The sequence below is a fragment of the Dermacentor variabilis genome, chromosome 1 (genome assembly GCF_050947875.1).
Source record: "Dermacentor variabilis isolate Ectoservices chromosome 1, ASM5094787v1, whole genome shotgun sequence".
Taxonomy (NCBI): domain Eukaryota; kingdom Metazoa; phylum Arthropoda; class Arachnida; order Ixodida; family Ixodidae; genus Dermacentor; species Dermacentor variabilis.
Window position 1 is genome coordinate 81,740,250 of NC_134568.1, and position 22,500 is coordinate 81,762,749.

The 22,500-nt window shown below is 48.7% G+C and overlaps 1 protein-coding gene across 2 annotated transcripts in view; it reads right to left on the reverse strand.

Annotated features, from left to right (window-relative positions):
* Positions 1-22,500, reverse strand: part of Uch-L5 (ubiquitin carboxy-terminal hydrolase L5) — a 49,821-nt gene that overhangs the window by 16,576 nt on the left and 10,745 nt on the right. For both annotated transcript variants that reach the window (XM_075690668.1, XM_075690676.1), the window contains exons 4-6: positions 21,271-21,396; positions 5,394-5,455; positions 4,152-4,282 (exon numbers count right to left, since the gene is read on the reverse strand). In XM_075690668.1, coding sequence (XP_075546783.1) covers positions 4,152-4,282; positions 5,394-5,455; positions 21,271-21,396 — 319 coding nt within the window. The remainder of the gene's footprint in view (positions 1-4,151; positions 4,283-5,393; positions 5,456-21,270; positions 21,397-22,500) is intronic.

Here is a 22,500-nt window from a genome sequence, read left to right on the forward strand (position 1 = left end):
GCTTCATCTTTCTGACCATGGCTTCATGCATCTTTTGGAACCCTTTAAGTCGATCTTTTCGTTTCAAGCTTTTCTCTAGGAAAAAAAAAAATGTCAACCAAAGCCTCATCAACCTTTACAGGAAGACATGAAGCTCCTTTTTGGGCGGCCAAGTTGATGAGATGGCATGATAACCAACCCCTATCAAACCTGGTTGAACCTCTCTCAATACAGTAGAAACACTGTTTTTCTTGCTGATCATGACGTTGGCATTGTCCAAACACATAGTCAACAGGCTTCCAACAGGCAAATTCCAAGACTTCATTTCGTCCAGAACCAGATTTGCAATCTCATGACCCATTGCTCCCCCTTGGATTGGCCCGAGACAAAGAAGGCTGCTTTCGACTCTACTCATTTTTTTAACGAAATGTGTTGCAACAATAGGGTAAAGCTGCGTACCCCTATTATTACAGCCATCCACAGCGATCGAAAATACTTGCCGTTTTAGGGCATCCAGCAAAGGAGTCTCCACATTGGAGGCCATTTCCCGAACAATTGACATTGTCTTTGTTCGTCCACAGGCGTAGCATTTTGCTTCTTTGCACTCGGGGAACATCTTCTGGAAAAGCGGTCCGACATGATCGCTGACACTCAACTGGATGTTGTGTTCAACTAAAAATGCCGTGAAGAGGCATTCTGCATGTATCACACCGAGGTCGTTGCTGCATACAAAACTTGCTAGACTTGGTTGGCTGTCCGTGGCTCGCACTAATCCTTGATGCTTTTTCGAAGCGATGTGGACCTTGATGTCAGACTTGCCGCCATGCGAGATGTTCACATCACAGGCACACGTGGTGCAGAATCCGAACTTCTCCCCTTTCTTTGACGACACGAATCACGGAAATTCGGCTGTGTACGATTTCATAAACACTTGGAAGTACTGTCGGGGCTTCGAGCCCGCCATTGCACTGTGAAGCTGCTACAGGCTGGAGTCGCACTGCCTCCGACGTGGCAGCTAGTCACACAATAGGCGAGGCCAACACTGCAGTGACTGAAGCTGACTTAAGTCCAAACTCACGCGCCCGCGTGAACAAAGGCAACAGCATGGCAACAGGCTTGCGGAGTCGCTAGGGGCGCTATCAGCACTACAGAGCTTTGGATATGGATTCGTGACCCCCCATAGACGACAGAAGTCACTACAACCTTGTAGCTGCTGATGATGATACCACGCATACGTATTGCCCTCTCGTGGCGGCGCAAGGTACCAGGGTGTAGTTTTAGTACATTTTCATCTTTTGTTTTAACAAATAAAATGTTTTCCATAAAATTTCAAGCAAGATTCGTAAAATCGTGAGACTGCTTGAAACTTGTGCATTTTACGGAAAATTCATAAGAGTTGGCAGGTATGCCATATAGTAAAAGTTGGTTTATTTGAACCTGTATGCTATTGACACGTGTACTTGTCTTCTTCGGGCGACACATTTCATCACCTAACAAACGTTATCGCACAGCGCAGGACGCGCTCGCATGTGTTGGAAGTTTCTGGAATGTTATCGATGGTTCCATCCACTGTCTGTGACCGAACCTTGTGAAATCTGATTGCATGTGTGCGCGACGCGAATAATGTAGAACTTTGTGGAAGGCGCACGGGTCCCAGCGATTAGTCTGGAACATTCGACGATTGATGTATAAAAGCCAACGTGCTTGACCCGCTGATCAAATTTTCGCCGATCGCCGATTGTGTTCGCCGCTGTCGCCGTTCTTTGAGTGTAGCCTGTTTTTGAGGGCACAAGTTCGCCCAATAAAATGCTAGTTTCATCTTTCCCTATTTGACTGCTTTTCTTCACCATCACTACCACGTGACACTATTATGCACCACCAAATGCCCGTCAACTCGGAGGCATTTGTCCCTGTGCTAGTTTACACTCAGTGCATTTGTGCTCAGGAACGCAGGGTAGCACTGTAAAGGTAACGACAAGTGAGTGAGGCAAAAGCTGTGCTAGTACCCAACCAAAACGAAATGATTGTGTGCTGTTCGCCATGAGCACTGCTAAGAAGAGAACCACTGGAACATTGTCTTTTCCTCACATTTTGTACCACACACATGCAGCCTGCAGCATAGCACATGCAACAAGCCCCTTGTGCTTCAGTCTGACCTACATAACTGACTCAATGTGGTCAAAATACATTACTTACAAAATTTTTGCAACCACAGAATAATATACATATATATACAGGGTGTCCCCACAACTTGAGCCAAGAAATTGAAAATGAAAGGCGCGTCGGAAGCGAATTGAACTGAACGCATACTATTCGCAATAGTCTATAGTAACTCAGACATTTTTTTGCTTTCCCCATAACTCACTAATTAATTAAGTTTAATTACCCAACTTCTTGATTATTGGCTGAGGACCCCAATTATGATACGTAGACTTGTAGAGCGCCTTCAGAAACCACCGATCGAGTTTCCTTTACGATACATCTCACATAGTTCTTTTTTCTGGGTTCCAAAGAAAGCCCGCAAAATATGACAAAAGCCACGTGACAGAGCATTTGCGCAGTGGTGCTGTGCTGCTCTCGAACGTGCGTTTAGTGAACAAGGTCGTCTGCATCGTGACTGCTAACGAGAAAGTGGCAGGGCGTTCTTTATCTCATCGGCAGCGCTCGGCCAGCAGCATGCATTTTGCCGTCATCCGATGAGAGATGACCTGGTTCACCGAACGCGCATTTTTCGAACTCCCTAGGGGCCGGGAAAACGTCCGAAAAATCGTCCAGTTGGAAAAAATAGATGCATGCCATTTACTGTCCTTAAGGGCTCAAACCATCACAGGCACATTCGAAAACGCTCAGAAGGCCTGTCAGTACACGTATTAGGCATATCGGTGCTCATACTGCGACAGGAGATACCGGGTGCACGCGTGTATAATTAAGGAATACATACTGTGCCACGTGGCATAGCCCCGTCCCACGCTTGTTATGCTTCACTGCAATACTTGTGCGTATGCTCACCAAGTAACATTTCTGTACAAAGGCAAAGCTGACTTTCAGGAACCAACATTATGCAACGCACCGTGCTTTCCAATTCTAAGCCAATCGCGAGGACCACCTAGGCGGAGTTGGTGCCATTGCTGAGAGCAGCGAATTCTTTCAATGAAAAACAAGGCACCCAACGGCAGGAAGCTTAATAGCGAACGCCGAAGTAGCTAGATCTAGCGTTGCCACAGTGGTGGCTACGGCTGCCAGCGAATCTGCGTGCGAGAGTGCCGGTTCGAGGCGGCGAGGTAATCAAAACGGCAGTGGTGGTGGCTTTGATAAATGTAGTTTCAGACCTGCGGTCACAGCAAAAAGTCTGGAAAACGGACAGCGGAGGAGTTTTGCGTCCGAAATGTCAGACTTTCTGATACATTGACTCTATGGGTACGTGGTGGTGCCGCGAAGCCATCTTGATTATCGGGCATCCAGAAAGTCGATAGTTGACTGGCAACTGGCAACTCCTCCAGCCAACGAAAGGGCGTCAAAGACGATTAATTACGATTACTGCCTGTTACTCGAGCCAGAATTACTGCAACTTTCGACGCTTTCAATAAAATTACAGCTAATTTTTCCTGATAGAGGCACAAATTCCCTGAGTTTCCCCGAGTTTTTCCAGACTACTCAATATCCCCGAGAATTCCCAGTTTTCCCGGTTGGCAGACACCTTGCAAACACCCTGCTAGATGCTGCAATGCCTTCAGTATAAGCACAAAACACCCTTGCACACAGTTATACAAGCTATTATTAAGCTTCGTTTGTGCCCAAAAGGGTTCCACCTCAGCTATCTAGGAAACTAAAATTAGTAACACAGACTAACTGGGGTTGCAATGGTTGTGAATAGTGCAAACCTTTAGTTTTTATATATAACTGCAGAAAATAACTCAAGTTTGCTCAAGTTAAAGCTATAAATCTTACTGCGAAGTGAATCAGTTAAAGTAGAACAGAAAGTTGGGAAAGTTCACACAGATTCATATTCTTGAGAAATTCAGCACACACGAGTGACAAGAGCACAACAGGAAGGAACAGGAACAAAAGGTTTGTGTATGTGTTCCTTCCTTTTGTGCTTTTGTCACTCATGCATGCTGAGCTACACACGAAAATCATTGGTAGAAATAAGAAAATTTAGAAACATCACTAACCGAGGTCAATGGGCCCTTCTTTCAGACCATCCAGTTCATAGAGGCGGCTGTCAATTGGCACATATCCAATGAAGTGATAAACATCATCATCCTTTGAGCTTTGCTTTATATCAAACTCAAACATCTGCTGCCTGTTGCAAACAAACAAGACTGTCCATCACACAACAGCCCACACAATTTTAAGAAGAGACCAAAAAGGAATTAAGAAAATATCTAGACATAAACAAACTCCGGCAGTTAGAAGACATAAAGGCTAAACTTGGAATTAAGTAAACAGAACTTATACCCCCGTCACACGGGCATTCGAAAGTCTTTTGAACCAAAAGACTTTTCCTGAAAAGGAGTTTCGCCCACGGACACACGACAGGGTGCGATCTCTTTTTCAGAAGCGGTCTTTTCTGGAAACGGAGTTCAGCTATCTTTTTTTACTGCTGAAAAGGAGTAGTCTCGAAACCAGGGGCGCCAGCGATTATTATATATATATATAAAAAATATATATGAGCAAATGTGCATTTTTCTGTCGCCTAGGCTCGTCGTAAAAAATTATTTTGTCTCGCAGAAGGTGCACTAAACCCAGTAATGCTCATTTTCTTCTCTACTCTCGTAAGCAGGTCGAGTGGGTTGCGAATGTCACGTGATGGCACTTACAGATCCGTGCCGCACGGGCGAGAAAAATCGCGCCAGCATTGTGAGCATCGATGGCCAACGCCGCTGACGAAACAGCTCTGGGTGCATGCAAAAAGCACCCTATGGCGGGAACGCTGCAGCCAACGCGATAAAAAAAGCCCAATGTTGCCAGGCAAGCTTGTGCACTTCGCTAGTCCTGGAACCGCTCTTTAAAGTACAAAAATAAATCTTTGCTATGTTTCTTAATCTGGCTTTGTTAAACTTATTTGAAAAATGTGTAATACAACAACTTTTCACTTATATTTCAAGATAGATTAATTTGCCCGATTTTGTTGCCAGCGCCACGCTTTCGGTAGCGTGTCCAGAAGGAAACACTAAAAAGAGATTGTCATTGCTGTGTGTCTGCTGTGCAACGCCTCTTCATTAAAAAGCCACTGCTGTTCAGAGATAAAAATAGTTCAGACAGTATATATTAAATATACCAGTAACTTGGTTATATATTTTGAGGATAACTTTAAGGCCGTAATGCCTGGTGTCTTGCAAGCCCCTTTGCCACTTTATATGAATACCTAAATAGTAGTCATGCAAATTAAGCATTCCTAATGTGGGGCTTACCTTGAAAAGCTGTTGTGCACTTCTCGTATAACGTCAGAGTTGCTCAAGGTAAGGCCTTTCATCTGTAAATATGGTAACGGTCATATCACAACTGGCACCAAGGTTACCACTTTGCAGGATACGGTGATCTGATGCGGGGGGGAGGGATCACATTCCAAAACATCATTGGGGCTATGAAAGCAGACATTGTGGAGAGCTCTGGATTAATCTTGACTACCTGGAGTTCTTAAATACACATTCAAAAAGCACTGCATGAGAGTTTTCCCATAGTGCCCCCACAGGCATCAGGCCACAATTTCCTTGCGATTCGTGACTTTGTGCTCAACAGCAGAACACCATTATTTACCCATCAAATGTGTTTATTTTGGCTGTATAAACTATTCCTCTTTGGCAAGGCTTTATTTTGTGCGAAAACCATTTTTGGTGATACCACAGAGCATTTTCTGACAGCAATATGCCGCACAGCTGATTTATGCTAAGGCTCCCTTTGGCAAGTATGCGGGTTGTTCAGATCATTCATATACAGGGCCCTGAATATATGCTTGCGTGTGTTCCAAAAAATATTTTGCCCTGACCGCTGCACTGTTCTTGCTCAAATTTTGCAGAACGATCGCATTTTGTTGTCGCCTTCGTTTAGTGTAACACTTGGCACGAGTAGTCGCCTGTTTTTTAAGACAAAAATGAGAAACTGTTTTCCTCTATAGGAAAAATGGCATCAGAAAAGCCGGCCCTGGCACAGACTTGTGTCGCCGCTTGCCGGCAGCAGCAGCAAGGGGCTGCTGCTTTGTAAGCGGCCAATTTCAAGATCAGGGTGTCTACCAAGTTGACATTTCCAAATTCCTTGAGTTTTCTAGGTTTTCCCTGGGTGTCTTTGCACAATTCCCTGAGTGATGCAGAACTATGTTTTATGCCAAGACGGCCTGAAACCATATCGCCCGACGCTGCCACTATCTAATAAGCACATGAAAAAAATAAAAACAATTTAATCCAATTTGAATACTAAGGAGTAGTGTTTATGTTATTCAAAAAAGAGAATAGAAGGGAGGGGTTAAAAAATGCACAGCAGATAAAATGTCTTCGAAAAAAATTGCAAATGGAGTCGGACATTATCAAATACGAATAAAAAGGAGATGCATACAGAAGCAAATATTTTCGAATATGAACTATTTCAATCAACTGAAAGCAAGCTGTGGTATGAAGCCCGAACTTTGTCATAATTGAGATTCTCTCTCAACAGCTCGTAAGCCAACCTAAATTGTCCTGACATACTCGCACCCTGGGCCTTAGTGCTGTGTTTCACTACTTTAAACAGTTTATTTTGGTTTGGATGAGGGACACCTGCATCTTGGCATCAGCCAACACTTCGTTTTTTGAGCTCAAGCTCCTTCAAAACAGTAGCAGCACGCTTCCTTTCCCGTTCATTCCTCAATGCGTAGGTCCTGTTCTTGTCCTCCTTCCACCACTCGTTCACACCACTGTTACGTTTCGCCTACAACGCGCGGTATAGCCGGCGCGGATGCAACGGACGCCGGGGCTTCGTTCAAAGCGGCGGACATTTTGGCCCGTTCGGAGCCGCTGCTACGCCTCCCCGCCAAGCGCGTCCAGGCATGTTCCAATGCCACGTGTCTTCGTGTGTGCGTGTGTGCATGTTGGTGCCCACGCTTGTCAAAGCGCGGCAGCCGGGGAGAGGAGCTCCCCCAACTGTGAAGCGAGGAGGTCTGACCGGCGCCGGCCCGGCGGATGCGTCACCTACTCATCTCAACGTGCCCGAGCGGTGCATCACGTGCCCCTCTGACGAGGCGTTCCTTCTTGCCCTCAACTGCGAGAGTATAAAAGCAGCTCCCCCGGACGCCAAGAGAGAGGCTCCGATTTCTTCTGTTGAGTTATGTGCTCTCCCGTCTCTCCACTTCGGTCGACCTGACCGCCCGCTCTTATGCGATGATAGAATAAACAAGTTGTTCTGTTAGCAGTCGACTCATGCTTTGCTCGGACCTTCGGATGCTTCCAGTTGTGCCCCAGGCCGCCAGGCCAACACTACCCTTGGGGCTTGCGACCCAGCTGCAACAACGGGCGTCAGCGCTGAGATTCCAACAACTGGTGGCAGCGGTGGGATTCCAACAACTGTCTGCCAGCGGTGAGATCGCGACAACGGAGGCCAGCAGCGAAGATATGCAGTTGACTGTATGCTGAGCAGCACAACGATCATCCGGGAGCAGTGCAACGAGCCCTGTGTGATGACTGGTTGCCTGCAGCGGAACGACTGCGCTGAATTCTTGGCTGCGAGGTTTGGTGAGTGCGGGACTTTCTTCTTCTGAGTTTTGCCAGGCTTTTGTTAGTGTCAGAAACAGAGCTGGTAATTGTGGTTGTCGTTGCTGCCGGGTTAGTTTGCGGCAAGACAATAGTAGGCAGTAGAGAAAGCAGCATTCAGAGCAGCCATGGATTTGAAGTCGTTGCGCAAACCGAAATTGCTGGAGCTTGCAAGAGAGTTGGGTCTGGATGTCTCAGACAAACTCAGAAAGCCTGAACTGCTAAGGGCTATTCTTGAGTTAGAAGCTGAGGATGACGAGCTGTCGGAATGCCTTGAGACTATTGAGGAGAGGGCAAAAAGACAGGAGCGCGAACTTAAAGAACAGAAAGAGCGAGAACAACAAGAGCGCGACCGTCAACACGCTTTGGAAATAAAGCCTCTCGAGATAGAGATGGAACGCGCTCGTAATGAAAGTCAGGCACACGGTGCAGGAGAACAAGTATTGTTCAAAATGACTGACCTGATGCGGCCGTTTAAGCTTGGAGAGGACATTGGTTTGTTCCTGGTTAACTTTGAGCGAACGTGCGAGAAGCAGGGGTTCTCTCGGGAAATGTGGCCACAGCGCTTGCTCACTTTGTTACCCGGCGAGGCGGCCGACGTAGTCGCTCGCTTGAATAGAGAGGAGGCAGAGGATTTCGACAAAGTGAAATCGAGTCTGCTAAAAAAGTACAGGCTGTCAGCGGAGGTGTTCCGTCGGAAGTTTCGGGAAAATGAGAAAGGTAAAAGTGAGTCATATACAGAGTTTGCCTACAGGCTTATGTCAAACATGCAGGAGTGGCTCAAAGAAGAGAAAGCGTTGGGTGATCACGAGAAAGTTCTGCAGTGTTTCGGGCTGGAACAGTTTTATAGTCGGTTACCTGAGAACGTGCGGTACTGGGTCTTGGATAGGCCAGACGTTAGTACGGTGGCTAGAGCCGCTGAGCTAGCCGAAGAGTTTGTGACGCGTCGGGCTCGCGGAGCTAAGGACGGTCAAAAGGGTGAATTTGGCTCCAAGTTTGAGAGGCCGAAGTTCACACCCATGAGAGCAAGGGGCGACACACGTGGTGCGGATGCGAGTGAAAGCAGTCCGACCGAACGTAAGGAGACGGCGGCAGCCGAAGCCGAACGCAGAAAGCGGTTCGAGACGAGGCAAGTGCGCGTGTATTATACGTGTCAGAAGCCGGGTCACTTTTCGGCGCAGTGTCCGGAAACAAAAACAAAAGTCGTGTTTTTGTCATTATGCAGCACTGACGAGAACATGAAGCTTCTCGAGCCTTACATGCGTGACCTCCTCGTGAACGGGAAAGAGTGCCGAGTGCTTCGCGATTCCGCAGCTACGATGGATGTAGTTCACCCGTCTTACGTAGAACCCGATATGTGCACGGGTGAGTGTGCATGGATCAAGCAAGCCGTGGAAGCTCATAGCGTGTGTCTGCCCGTAGCAAAAGTGCTTATTGAAGGACCTTTCGGAGCACTTGAGACGGAGGCCGCAGTGTCATCTATGCTGCCCCCCCAGTACCCGTACCTATTTTCGAACAGGTCCGATCACCTCCTGCGCGAGAAGGGGCTATTGTTTGGTGAGGCTAGCGTTCAGGCCTTAACCAGGTCGAAGGTTCGGGAGCTCGCTGCAAGGCGGTAGTTGCGGGGCCGACGTTGTCGAACAATGAGAAAGGGTCAGAGGCGCAGCAAGCTGATATTCAGAGCACGTCCGAACTGAATAAAATTGAGCCTGTAGCGTTGAAGGCACCAGATACCGGAGAGGAAATGCCCGATAAGGGAAAGTTAGAAGAGCTATCTGCAGATTTGCTCATCGCGCCTACGTCAGACGGACTTAATAGGTTGCTAAAAGTCAGCCGGTCGGCTTTGATAGCCGAGCAAAAGAAGGATGGCAGCCTAGAAAACGTGCGCTGCAATGTCAAGGAAGGTATCGCCAAGAAAAATGCTCGCTTTGTGGAAAGAGGTGGGGTCCTGTACCGGAAGTTTCTAGACCGCAGGGGAGTGGAGTTCGATCAGCTGATCGTTCCTCAGTGCTACCGTCAGAATCTGTTGCGCTTGTCGCACGGGGGTTCGTGGTCCGGACACCTAGGAGTTAAGAAAACTAAGGACCGTCTCTTGCAAGAGTACTATTGGCCAGGGTGTTTTCGGGACGCAGACCACTTCGTGAGGACATGTGACACCTGTCAGTGGGTGGGCAAACCAGGGGACAAATCGAGGGCACCGTTGAAATTGGTACCTATCATTACGGAGCCTTTTAGACGGCTCGTTATTGATACAGTGGGACCTCTGCCGGTAACAGCCACGGGGTACAGACACATTTTGACCGTGATCTGCCCAGCGACAAAGTTCCCTGAAGCAGTGCCGCTTAAAGAACTCAGCTCAGTTGAGATAGTCAATGCACTACTGTCCATATTTGCGTGAGTTGGTTTTCCTGCGGAAATCCAGTCAGATCAGGGCACGGTGTTTACGAGCGCTTTGACGACAGCCTTTCTTGAAAGGTGTGGGGTAAAGCTGTTACACAGCTCAGTGTACCACCCACAGTCGAATTTCGTTGAGAAGCTCCACTCCGTCATGAAGCGCGTATTGAGAGCATTGTGGTTTGAACAACCAACTGACTGGGAGCTGTGTCTGCCTGGAGTGATGTTTGCATTAAAGACCGCGCCGCATGCGGCTACGGGGTTTTCGCCAGTTGAGCTAGTGTACGGTCGCTCGCTGCGATCTCCGCTTCACATGCTTCGAGACGGATCACTGCCCTCTCCAATGGCTGCAGACCATCTCTTTCACAAATGGCCGCCTCCTGCGCTGGAGCCTCGCTTTGCAGCAATATTCCTTTGAGGTGCGTTACAAAAAGGGGAGTCTCAACGGTAACGCCGATGGCTTAAGTCGAAGCCCCTAACGTGAGAATCAGCCTCAAAATTGTTTGTTATTGATGTTTTTCTTCCTGAGGCAGGATTTTTAACATATTGCTTTTGTGTAGTGTTTCAAAGTGATGATGTGCTTTCTAGTGCAATTTTCCGATTTGCGGACGCGTTCTGAGTGCTGCTAGACTACTGTAAGGAACTAGGCAGTGGTATAAAAGGGGAAAGAGCCTGGCAGGGCTTAGTGAGGGTTGTGCCGTGCTTGCTGACTGAGCGGTTGAGTTTCGGCGTAGTTCTAACGCTAGCTGGGAACGAGAAACAAAAATGGCAACTCTCCCGAAGTCACTTTGCAGTGTCCTGTGTGAACCTGAACGTGAGAACGAGGCCTTCTCGGTGCGCTGCGCTCAAGAAACGCCGAGGGACGACCGACTTCGGTTGCGAGCATCGTCGAGCGACATCCCTCCGGACAGCGGATGCAGTCCCCTGACCATCGGGATCTCCTTCCCCCGGCGGGGCGGTCTGTTACGTTTCGCCTACAACGCTCGGTATAGCCGGCGCGGATGCAACGGACGCCGGGGCTTCGTTCAAAGCGGCGGACATTTTGGCCCGTTCGGCGCCGCTGCTACGCCTCCCCGCCAAGCGCGTCCAGGCATGTTCCAATGCCACGTGTCTTCGTGTGTGCGTGTGTGCATGTTGGTGCCCACGCTTGTCAAAGCGCGGCAGCCGGGGAGAGGAGCTCCCCCAACTGTGAAGCGAGGAGGTCTGACCGGCGCCGGCCCGGCGGATGCGTCACCTACTCATCTCAACGTGCCCGAGCGGTGCATCACGTGCCCCTCTGACGAGGCGTTCCTTCTTGCCCTCAACTGCGAGAGTATAAAAGCAGCTCCCCCGGACGCCAAGAGAGAGGCTCCAATTTCTTCTGTTGAGTTATGTGCTCTCCCGTCTCTCCACTTCGGTCGACCTGACCGCCCGCTCTTATGCGATGATAGAATAAACAAGTTGTTCTGTTAGCAGTCGACTCATGCTTTGCTCGGACCTTCGGATGCTTCCAGTTGTGCCCCAGGCCGCCAGGCCAACGCTACCCTTGGGGCTTGCGACCCAGCTGCAACAACGGGCGTCAGCGCTGAGATTCCAACACCACGGACAATTTGAAGCATCTTCTTCGTCAGTTGCACAGTCCACGTCTGATTTTTCGAACTCCCTAGGGGCCACGAAAACGCCCAAAAAATCGATGAGTGGGAAAAATTAAATGCATGTCATTTACTGCCCTTATGGGCTCAAACCACCACAGGCACATTCGAAAACGCTCTGAAGGCCTGGAGGTACACTTACACTTATGGAGGTACACTTACACTTAGGTGCTCATACTGTGACAGGAAATACCAGGTGCACGCGTGTATAACTAAGGAATACATACCGTGTCCCGTGGCAATAGGTCCTTCCCACGCTTGTTATGCTTCACTGCAATACTTTGCATATGCTTCACCAAGTAACATTTCTGTATCAAGGCGAAGCTGACTTTCGGGAACCGGTAATATGCAACGCACCGTGCTTTCCAAGCTTCTAAGCCAATCGCGAGGACCACAAAGAGTCCGTGCCATTGCTGACAGCAGCGAGTTCTTTCAATAAAAACACGGCACCCAACGACAAGAAGCTTCATAGCGAACGTTTAAGCAGTTAGGCCTAACGTTGCCGCAGTAGTGGCTATGGCTGCCAGCGGATCTGTGTGAGAGAGCGCCGGTTCGAGGCGCTGAGGCAATCAAATGGCAGCAGTGGTGGCTTTGATTATTGTCGTTTCGGATCTGCGGTCACGGCAAAACGTCCGGAAAATGGGATGGTGAAGAGTTCTTGCATCCGAAAATTTCAGACGTTCTGATACATTGACTCTATGGAATACGTGGTGGCAGTGCCGTGAGGCCGTCCAAATTATCGGGAATCCGGGAAGTCGGTCATTGACTGTACACTGGCAACTCCTCCAGCCGACGACAGGGCGTCAAAGACGACTCATTACGATTCCTGTCTGTAGTGGAGCCGGCATTACTGCAACTTTCGACCCTTTCAATAAAATTACAGCTAATTTTCCCTGATAGAGGCACAAATTCCCCGAGGTTTCCCTGAGTTTTTCCAGACTACTCAAAATCCCTGAGAATTCCCGGTTTTCCCGGCTTTCCCGGTTGGTAGACACCCTGAAGATGCCGTTTCGTCTGCGAAGCAGCTCCTTCCTGCTGCTGCCGACAGGCAGCGACACAAGTCTGCGCCAGGGCCAGCTTTTCAGATGCCATTTTCCCCATAGATGAAAACAGTTTGTCATTTTTGTCTTAAAAAACAGACGACAACTCGTGCCAAGTGTTATACTAAACGAAGCCGACAACAAAATGCGATCGTTCTGCAAAATTTGAGAAAGAACAGTGCAGCGGTCAGTGCAAAATACTTTTTTTTTTGAACAGGCATAACTAAATATTCAGGACCCTGTATGTTACATCAATACTCTGGTATATATTAAAGGAGTACTGACACAAAAATTCGAAGTCGAGTTAACGTGCGAGATGGATTTATGTGGGCATACACACATTGTCTGCAAAATATAAACGGCGAATATAGCTTAGAACATATTTAGAATCAATTTTAAAGTGGCATGCGCGCAGCCAACCGCAAAATATACCACCTTGCGACATCGACATTAAGGCAGGAGTGTAAACAAGCGAGAACACACAACATCACGAGTTTGCGCTACCATTGGGGCGGGCCCAGTGAGCAAGTTTCTCGCAGCTCCGATAGCCCCGATGTTCTTTTTTTTGCTGCTGACAGCAGCGTTGAAAATCTAAAATTTGTTTCCGACATGAATAACACAGCGTAAAGTGACCTCAAAAGTGTGCATGTCATAAAATGTTGCACAATATAGTAAATCATTGGCGCGACTTTGACTTGCAAGCGGTCAGCGCAGCCACTGCAGCTATTGTCTCTGCGAAGCGGCTCGCTTGGCTAACGTGTTTTCTCATTGCTACCAACGGCGTCGGGAAAATTAATTGTATTGTCACTTATAAGCGACATAAATGTACAGACATTGATTGTGTTGACGAATATAGGTGCTTTATTACGAGCTGCAGACAGATCGCGTGTGCCGTTGGCCTTGGATCCGACGGCCAACGAGCTAGGCCTATGCCGTTTCCTAGCGATCACCAGCTCGCCGGGCTTGCTCGTTTGCTACCGTTGGCGTCGATGAGTGGCAGAAGTGGTCCAAGTTCGTGCACGCCGCTGGAAGCTTATAATGGACCCCGTTGAAGAGCAGCCATATTTGCTCATTTCAAGCATGCCTGGTATAAACAAAACCCATCGAGCTTAGAGCAGTCCGATGACCTTCCACCAAGACTATGTACCCCCAAGCCTGCTGCTGTGCCGACTTTTACCCTGCCTTGTGTCCTACTCCAGAATATGCTTCATTCCCAAAGTGCCCTTGACAAATGGTTTGTACTACTTGTAGGAGTGTGTACGCATATTGATAGCTGTCGCTGGCCGGATTTCCGAGTCGTTGCATTGTAGTGGATCCAATCAAAAGTGGTTGGCCACGTCTAATACGGCGGCAACTCCCTCCTGCAGGAAATGTCATCGCTGGAGGACGAAAACGAGGACGATGATGATGGTGAGGACATCACAAAGCACGTGCAGACGTAGCAGACAAACAAGCAACACGAACCTAGCGTGCCGGCGAGCGCACTGGCATGCCTATGTCACAGTTTTCTGTGATCATGTGCCCAGCTGTGTTTACATTGCTTCTTTGGCCATCTCGTTGCTCTCTGAAACCGAAACTTGGGCTGGTCGCTACAAACAAGACTCCAAATAATTACCTGTCGTGCTCTGAAGCAAATTAAGTTTCATGCTGTGATGACTGGGTCATTAGCTACTTATTGCAGCGGAAAAACCAAGATGGAAAATTTTTGTGTCAGTACTCCTTTAAACATAAATAGCCAAGAAATGGATGGTCCAATATGAATATTTAAGTTATGCTTCCTAAAACAGTGGTAAACCCAAGAGCCAAGAAAAATATAATAGTTTTGTACCTGTGAAAAGGCTATTTTAAAAGTACAGGCTTTGAAATATTTGTGTTAAATAGAGGGCCAAATTATTGTTATAACTTTTAGAAAAAACGCTATCTTCAAGCAAAAAGAAACAAAATTGTATGCCAGACTAAAATCTACAAAGAATATCTCTGAACACTTCAGAATGCACCTTAAAAATGATAGTTGACAAGAAGGTACTGTTTGTTAAACTTGAATATTATATAAATTTTGCTTTCACACTTGCATTTTGTCAAAGGCAAAGCATGAAGTGCATTTGCGTGATGTGCAGCAGGGTATCCCAGTGATATGTCCAAGCAGATTAGCATCCTGGATATAAATGCTCAATATATTGACACGTGTACTTATCTTTATTGGGCGACCACGTTTCGCCGTGTAACAAATGTTATCGCACAGCGCGGGACGCGCCTGCATGTATCCGAAGTTTCTGGAAAGTTATTGATGCTTCTATCCGCTGTCTGTTGTCGCCGAACCTTGCATTATCTGATTTCATCGCTTGACGTGAAAGGTGTAGAACTTTGTGGAAGGCACGCGGGTCCCAAAGATTAGTCTGGAACATTCGACGACTGCCGTATAAAAGCTGACGCGCTTGACCCGCCGATCAGATTTTTCAACGATTGCCGAATGTGTTTGCTGCTACCGTTGTTCTTTGAGTGTAGCCTGTTTTTGAGGGCACAAGTTCGCCCAATAAAACGCTTGTTTCATTAATCACAGTTTTGCCGCCTTCTTAACCGTCACTCCATGTGACATCTGGTGGAGGTGCTAGTGCGTTCATGTACCGAACGCCCCCGCAAAGCCGCGATCCAAGCCCGAAGCCCGAGGACAAAACCAACATCGCCCAAGACCAACGTGCTAGCCGCAGACTGCAAGGACTGCCCCCAGAGCCCGGACTTCTACCTGAGTCGACAAAGAAGATCGTGGTCAAAACAACCCCAATGGCTGCCCCAGCGTCCCCCGTTATCCTACAACAACCTCGGGACCCACCGACCTTCCATGGAGCAACGACTGAAGACCCGGAATCCTGGCTGGAGACCTACAAACGAATCGCGACTTTAACAACTGGGACTCCGACGACAAGCTGCGGCATGTATACTTTACCTTAGAAGATGCCGCCAGAACGTGGTTTGAGAACCGGGAGTCGACCTTGACAACATGGGACCTCTTCCGTAGCGGCTTCCTGCGCACCTTTACGAGCGTCGTGTGCAAGGAAAGGGCCGAAGCCATGCTGGACGCCCGAGTGCAGCTACCTAACGAGAATGTTGCCATCTTCACGGAAGAAATGAACTGCCTGTTCCGCCACGCCGACCCACATATGCCCGAGGAGAAGAAAGTCCGCCTTCTCATGCGTGGTGTGAAGGAATAACTTTTTGGCGCAATGATATGAAGCCCACCGAAGACCGTAGAAGAGTTCCTTCGCAAGGCCACCAGCATCGAGAAGACACTCGAAATGCGGAACCGGCAATTCAACCGTCGTACAAACTCTACCAACTACGCAGGAATTCAATCACTGGCCACGGATGATCTGTGCGAGACCATCAGGGCCATTGTGCGCGAAGAACTGCGCAAGGTCTTGCCTTCGTCGCAGCCTCAAGTGGCCTCGATCGTCGACATCGTGAAAGAAGAGGTGCACCGATCGCTTGGAGTTCCTGAGGTGCAACCAGAATCACCGCAGCCCCAGCCGGAAGCGATGACCTACGCCGTCGTCGCCCGCCGTCAAGGTCCCCCTGCACGACTGCGCCAGGGCCCTTTAACGCCACGATTACGTCGCCCACTGCCGCTGCCGTCAGCATGCCCACTCGTCGCCCAGCGCCACTACACGAGGAAGACGGAGATTTGGCACGCTCCTGACCCCCGCCCACTCGGCTACCTGCGGAGAAGTGGGTCATGTCTACCGCCGATGCCCATACCGGGAGATGGGACTGCGAGGGTTCGCCGTTAACACACCGCGATCACAGATTGGTGAAAGACCTCGCGATATCGCCGAATACCTCGCCGCCACTCAGTGGAGCCCTCGACGACCGTCCCGTTCCCCGTCACCAGGCCACTACCTGTCGCCGCAGCGCCGACAATACACCGGCCCAGCCCGGGGCCGCTCTGCGAGCCCATATCCGGAAAACTAAAATCAGCAACCGAAGGAGGTGCGGTTGCTGTTCGTCGAATTGACGAAGATCCTCTGCCGCCTATGAAGCCGACGACGAGACCATCTCGACGACATAATAACGACACGCTGCCGTCCCAACAAAATCAGGAAGCCAAGACTACATCGACGAAAGACGACTTGACGACGCAACGTTCCAGCTTCAGGTGAACGCGACACAGCCGTGATCCCACGCCATGACCGAACTGTAATGCAAGATAAAGAACCACCGACCTCTACGTGCTTCTCGACGGCCACGCAGTCACCGCCTTAGTCGACACAGGGGCTGATTACTCCGTCATGAGTGGACACATCGCCGCCCAGTTGAACAAAGTAAAAACCGCATGGGAATGCCCTCAAATTCGGACCGCTGGAGGACACCTCATCACGCCGACTGGAATCAGCACGGCAAGAATTTCCGTTCATGACCAGACTTACCCTGCCACCTTCGTTATCCTCCAACAGTGTTCACAAGACGTCATTCTCGGCATGGACTTCCTGAACCAATACGGCGCAATCATCAACCTGAAGTCGAAGTCGATAACGCTGTCGGGAGATGGAGCGATACCGCCGGAGAGCTCTCGTAGTCACCATGCCTTAAGCGTGCTCAAAAGTCAAGTCAGTATCCCCCCTCGCTCCAGCATTGTCATTTCCGTCGGCACCAAAATGCCTGCCGACGTAGAAGGCGTCATCGAGGGTGACCAACGTCTACTGCTCGACCATGAAATTTGCGTCGCAAGAGGGATCGCTCGACTGCACGGAGGGAAAACTGAAGTGTTGCTAACAAACTTCAGCCAGGAGTTCAAGCACATCAACAAGGGAATCGCGTACATCGAGGAAATTCTTGAAACCAGTAATGCGTTTGTCCTCTCGGATTGCGCCGCATCTACCCCGACAACCATGGTTCCCGAACCAGACTACAACATTAATCCGTCTCCCCATGATTAAGCAAGAACAGCTCAGAAGTCTGCTCCGATGATACCAAGGCTGCTTCTCGACGTCATCAAGGATTCGACAGACACCAGTCGCAAAGCATTGCAAAATCACCGAGGAGTGCGCTCGACCACTCTGCCAGAGCCCTTACCGAGTTTCGCCGCGAGAACGTGAAGCTATAAGAGAACAAGTCGACGAAATGCTGCGCGACGACATCATCCAGCCGTCGAAAAGCCCGTGGGCATCCGCTGTTGTCTTGATGAAGAAAAAGGATGGAACCTTACGTTTCTGCGTCGATTATCGTCAACTGAACAAGATCACAAAGAAGGATGTATACCCCCTACCACGGATAGATGACGCATTAGATCGGCTCTGCAACGCAAAATACTTCTCGTCGATGGATCTCAAGTCTGGCTACTGGCAAATAGAAGTCGACGAGAGAGATCGCGAAAAGACCACCTTCATCACACCAGACGGCCTCTAAGAGTTCAAGGTCATGCCATTCGGACTGTGCTCGGCGCCTGCAACGTTCCAGCGCGTCATGGACACGGTGTAGCAGGATTGAAGTGGCAGACCTGTCTTGTTTACTTGGATGACCTCGTCATCTTCGCTGGTAATTTCGACGATCACCTTAGGTGGCTAGCGACAGTACTAGAGGCCATCAAGTCATCAGGGCTCACTCTGAAGCCAGAAAAGTGCCGCTTCGCTTACGATCAACTTCTGTTCCTAGGCCACGTTATCAGCAAGTCTGGAGTCCGCCCCGATCCGCAGAAGACAGCTGCCATCGCAAAGTTCCCGCAGCCCATCGACAAGAAGGCAGTGCATAGATTCCTTGGCATGTGTGCCTACTATAGGCGCTTTGTCAAGGACTTTTCATGCATCGCTGAGCCGCTCACACAGCTAACTAAATGTGACGTCGAGTTCAAGTGGGAAACGCCGCAGGCCGACGCATTTCAAGAACTCAAACGACGCATGCAGTCGCCGCCCGTACTTGCTCACTTCAACGAGGACGCTGATACCGAAATCCACACTGATGCCAGTAGCCTAGGCCTCGGTGCCGTCCTAGTCCAGAGAAAAGATGGACATGAACACGTGATAGCATACGCTAGCCGGTCGTTGTCCAAAGCGGAAGGCAATTATTCTACAACCGAAAAGGAATGCCTCGCCATAGTTTGCGCTGCAGCGAAATTTTGACCTTACCTATATGGCAGGCCATTCAAAGTCGTCAGCGACCATCACGCCTTATGTTGGCTAGCAAATTTAAAGGATCCTTCAGGACGGCTGGCGCGGTGGAGCCTAAGACTGCAAGAATATGATATCACTGTAACCTATAAGTCCGGACGAAAACACTCTGATGCCGATTGCCTATCACGCGCCCCCACTGACTCGCCGCCGCAAGATGACGAAGATGACGCCGCCTTCCTTGGCATTTTAAGCGCGGAAGACTTCGCTGAACAGCAGCGAGCAGACCCGGAGTTAAAAAACCTCGTCGAGTATTTGGAAGGGCACACCGACATTGTCCCTAGGGCATTTAAGCGAGGATTGTCTTCGTTCTCGCTTCAAAACAACCTACTCGTAAATAAGAACTTTTCACCAGTGCGCGCCAACTACCTTCTTGTTGCCCCGTCAGGACTGCGTCCAGAAGTATTGCACGCCCTGCATGACGATCCGACTGCTGGACACCTCGGATTTTCCCGGACACTATCGAGGATACAGGAAAGGTATTATTGGCCGCGCCTAACCGCCGACGTCGCCTATCAAGTCAGAACATGCCGAGACTGTCAACGACGCAAGACACCACTGACAAGGCCAGCGGTATTACTACAGCCAATCGGGCCTCCTTGCCGACCATTCCAGCAGATCGGAATGGATTTGTTGGGGCCGTTTCCGACGTCCGGAAATAAGTGGATCGTCGTGGCGACGGACTACCTCGCCCACTTCGCTGAAATTAAAGCACTGCTGACAGGCAGCACAGCCGAAGTTGTGAAATTCTTTGTCGAAAACATCCTGCTGTGACATGGCGCCCCAGAAGTCCTCATTACCGACAGAGGAACGGCCTTTACAGCAGAGCTCACCCAAGCCATTCTTCAATACAGTCAGACAAGGCACAGGAGGACAACGGCCTACCACCCACAGACGAATGGTCTTACGGAGCGCCTAAATAAGACCCTCGCCGACATGCTAGCAATGTACGTCGACATCGAACACAAGACCTGGGATGCCGTCCTGTCGTACGTAACATTCGCTTACAATACGGCGATGCAAGAAACAACACAGATCACGCCGTTTAAGCTGGTTTATGGCAGGAACCCGACGATGACACTCGACGCCATGCTGCCGCACGTCACTGATGAGGAGAATCTTGACATCGCTACCTATCTCCAGCACGCCGAAGAAGCCCGACAGCTCGCCTGCCTGCGGATCAAGAACCAGCAGAGGACCGACAGCCGACACTACAACCTCCGATGACGCTTCGTCAAGTACCAGCCCGGAGACCGTGTTTGGGTATGGACCCCGATACGCCGACGAGGACTCAGTGAGAAACTACTGCGACGCTATTTCGGACCCTACAAGGTCATCCGACGTATTGGCGCACTGGACTATGAGGTCATGCCAGACGGCATTTCGCATTCACAGAAGTGCCGCACACGATCTGAAGTGGTCCACGCGGTGCGCCTTACGCCCTTTTACGGACGCTGACGAACTTCCTTATTTTGTTGTTTTCTTTGCTACGAGTGCTTTTCTTTATTACTTTCGTTTGTTTGCAGCATCGGGTCGATGCTTTTTAAGAGGGGGGTATTGACACATGTACTTATCTTTATCCGGCGACCACGTTTCGCCGTGTAACAAATGTTATCGCACAGCGCGGGACGCGCCTGCATGTATCCGAAGTTTCTGGAAAGTTATCGATGCTTCTATCCACTGTCTGTTGTCGCCGAACCTTGTGTTATCTGATTTCATTGCCTGACGCGAATGATGTAGAACTTTGTGGAAGGCACGCGGGTCCTAACGATTAGTCTGGAACATTCGCCGACTGCTGTATAAAAGTCAACGCGCTTGACCCGCTGATCAGATTTTTCGACGATCGCCGAGTGTGTTCGCCGCTACCGTTGTTCTTTGAGTGTAGTCTGTTTTTGAGGGCATAAGTTCGCCCAATAAAACGCTCGTTTCGTTAATCACAGTTTTGCTGCCTTCTTAACCGTCACTACCACGTGACAATATTGAAGCAAGTGAAAAGCTGGGGCTCTGAAATTAAACTCTTATGACAAGCTTTTAGAAGCAAGCAAACAAACAGAATTAATTTTCTATGCTTCTTTTTATGGCACGCCTAGTGGAAGTTGCTGGTAACAGAACTGACATCATACATTTCCATCATATTCATCTACGCAAGTGTAGCCACAGGCCTCATAGCTCTCCATGAACATACGACGCTCACTTATCATTAATGCAGCAGTTCATCCAATTGATATTAGTCCTCCTGCTATCAGAACAAGGGAAGAACATGCAAAGGTACTGCTTAAATAATGATGCACTTGTTGTCAAGACAAATACATCTGAGCATTACAAAAGAAGAAGAAAACGTGCTTACCGTAGCATCGAAGCTCTGACAAAAATCCTTGAATGAGTTCAACGTCTCACCCAGAGTGATGTCAGGATGCTTGACATTAAGGAGGACACTTAGTATTGCCTGTGTAGCACAGGCATTGTTGATGACCTATCAAGGAATGGATAATACATGACCCACAATGTATAACCAAAGCCTAGTTATTATAAAAATGCTTCATTATTTTCTTTTCTGTTGAAAAATGACAACTATGAGCCCTAGAATCTGAATTTACACTAACAAATCCATTGTAATTTCTTTGTTTTACAGTACAAGGTCACTAAACACTACAGCAATTACCACTAATAAATTAGCAATGTCAACAATACACCAATTTATGGAGAAAAAGATTCTGAAAAACCATGAAGCCGTAAACACACATATTTGAATACCCAGGAATCAAGTCATGAAAAGAATAACTACACATAACTATATATATAGGCCAAGAAGCATGATGACCAGCGCACATGTGAAATTATCAAGGCATGTGCCATCATGAAACGTGGTCGTTCGTGCATCAATCAGTTCACGATCCCTGCAGTTATTAGACAAGGAAATCTCGTATTTGTAAATTTAACAGATTTTTCCCTACCTGCAACCTCAAGTCATTTTTTTCATGTTTATCACGCCGTTTGCTTTTACTCATGCTTCTCGGCCAATAAATTCCACGCTCGTGCAATAGACATATTGGAACTCACTGCCTGTGTCGTGTGCCCCTTTTTGCGCCGTTTGCTGAAGTATGTGTTCATAACAACATGCCTGGCTAGCCACTATTCTGATGCCCTAAATATCTGCATGTGCACTATGATTGTCAATTGTCAATTTTTTTCATTCATATTTGTTATTGGTACAATATATTAAAACATTTGTATATATGTACTTTTATGACTGTACTGTATCTTGCTGTTGTGCCCTGTATTTCACACAGTGTGAACATGACTAAGGTTGTATGGATACATGCAGCAGTCTCGAAAGCGTAGGGTGGGTGAGGTGACCTTAAGCATGCCCTATGAGACTGCTGTATGTATCTCTTAATTAAATTACGGGGCTTTACGTACCAAAACCATGATCCGATTATGAGGCACAATGTAAAGGGGGACTCCAGAAATCTGGACCACCTTTTAACGTGCATTTAAATCTAAGTACAGGGGTGTTTTCGAGTTTCGCCCCCATCAAAATGCGACCGCCCTGGCCGGGATTTGATCCCGCGACCTC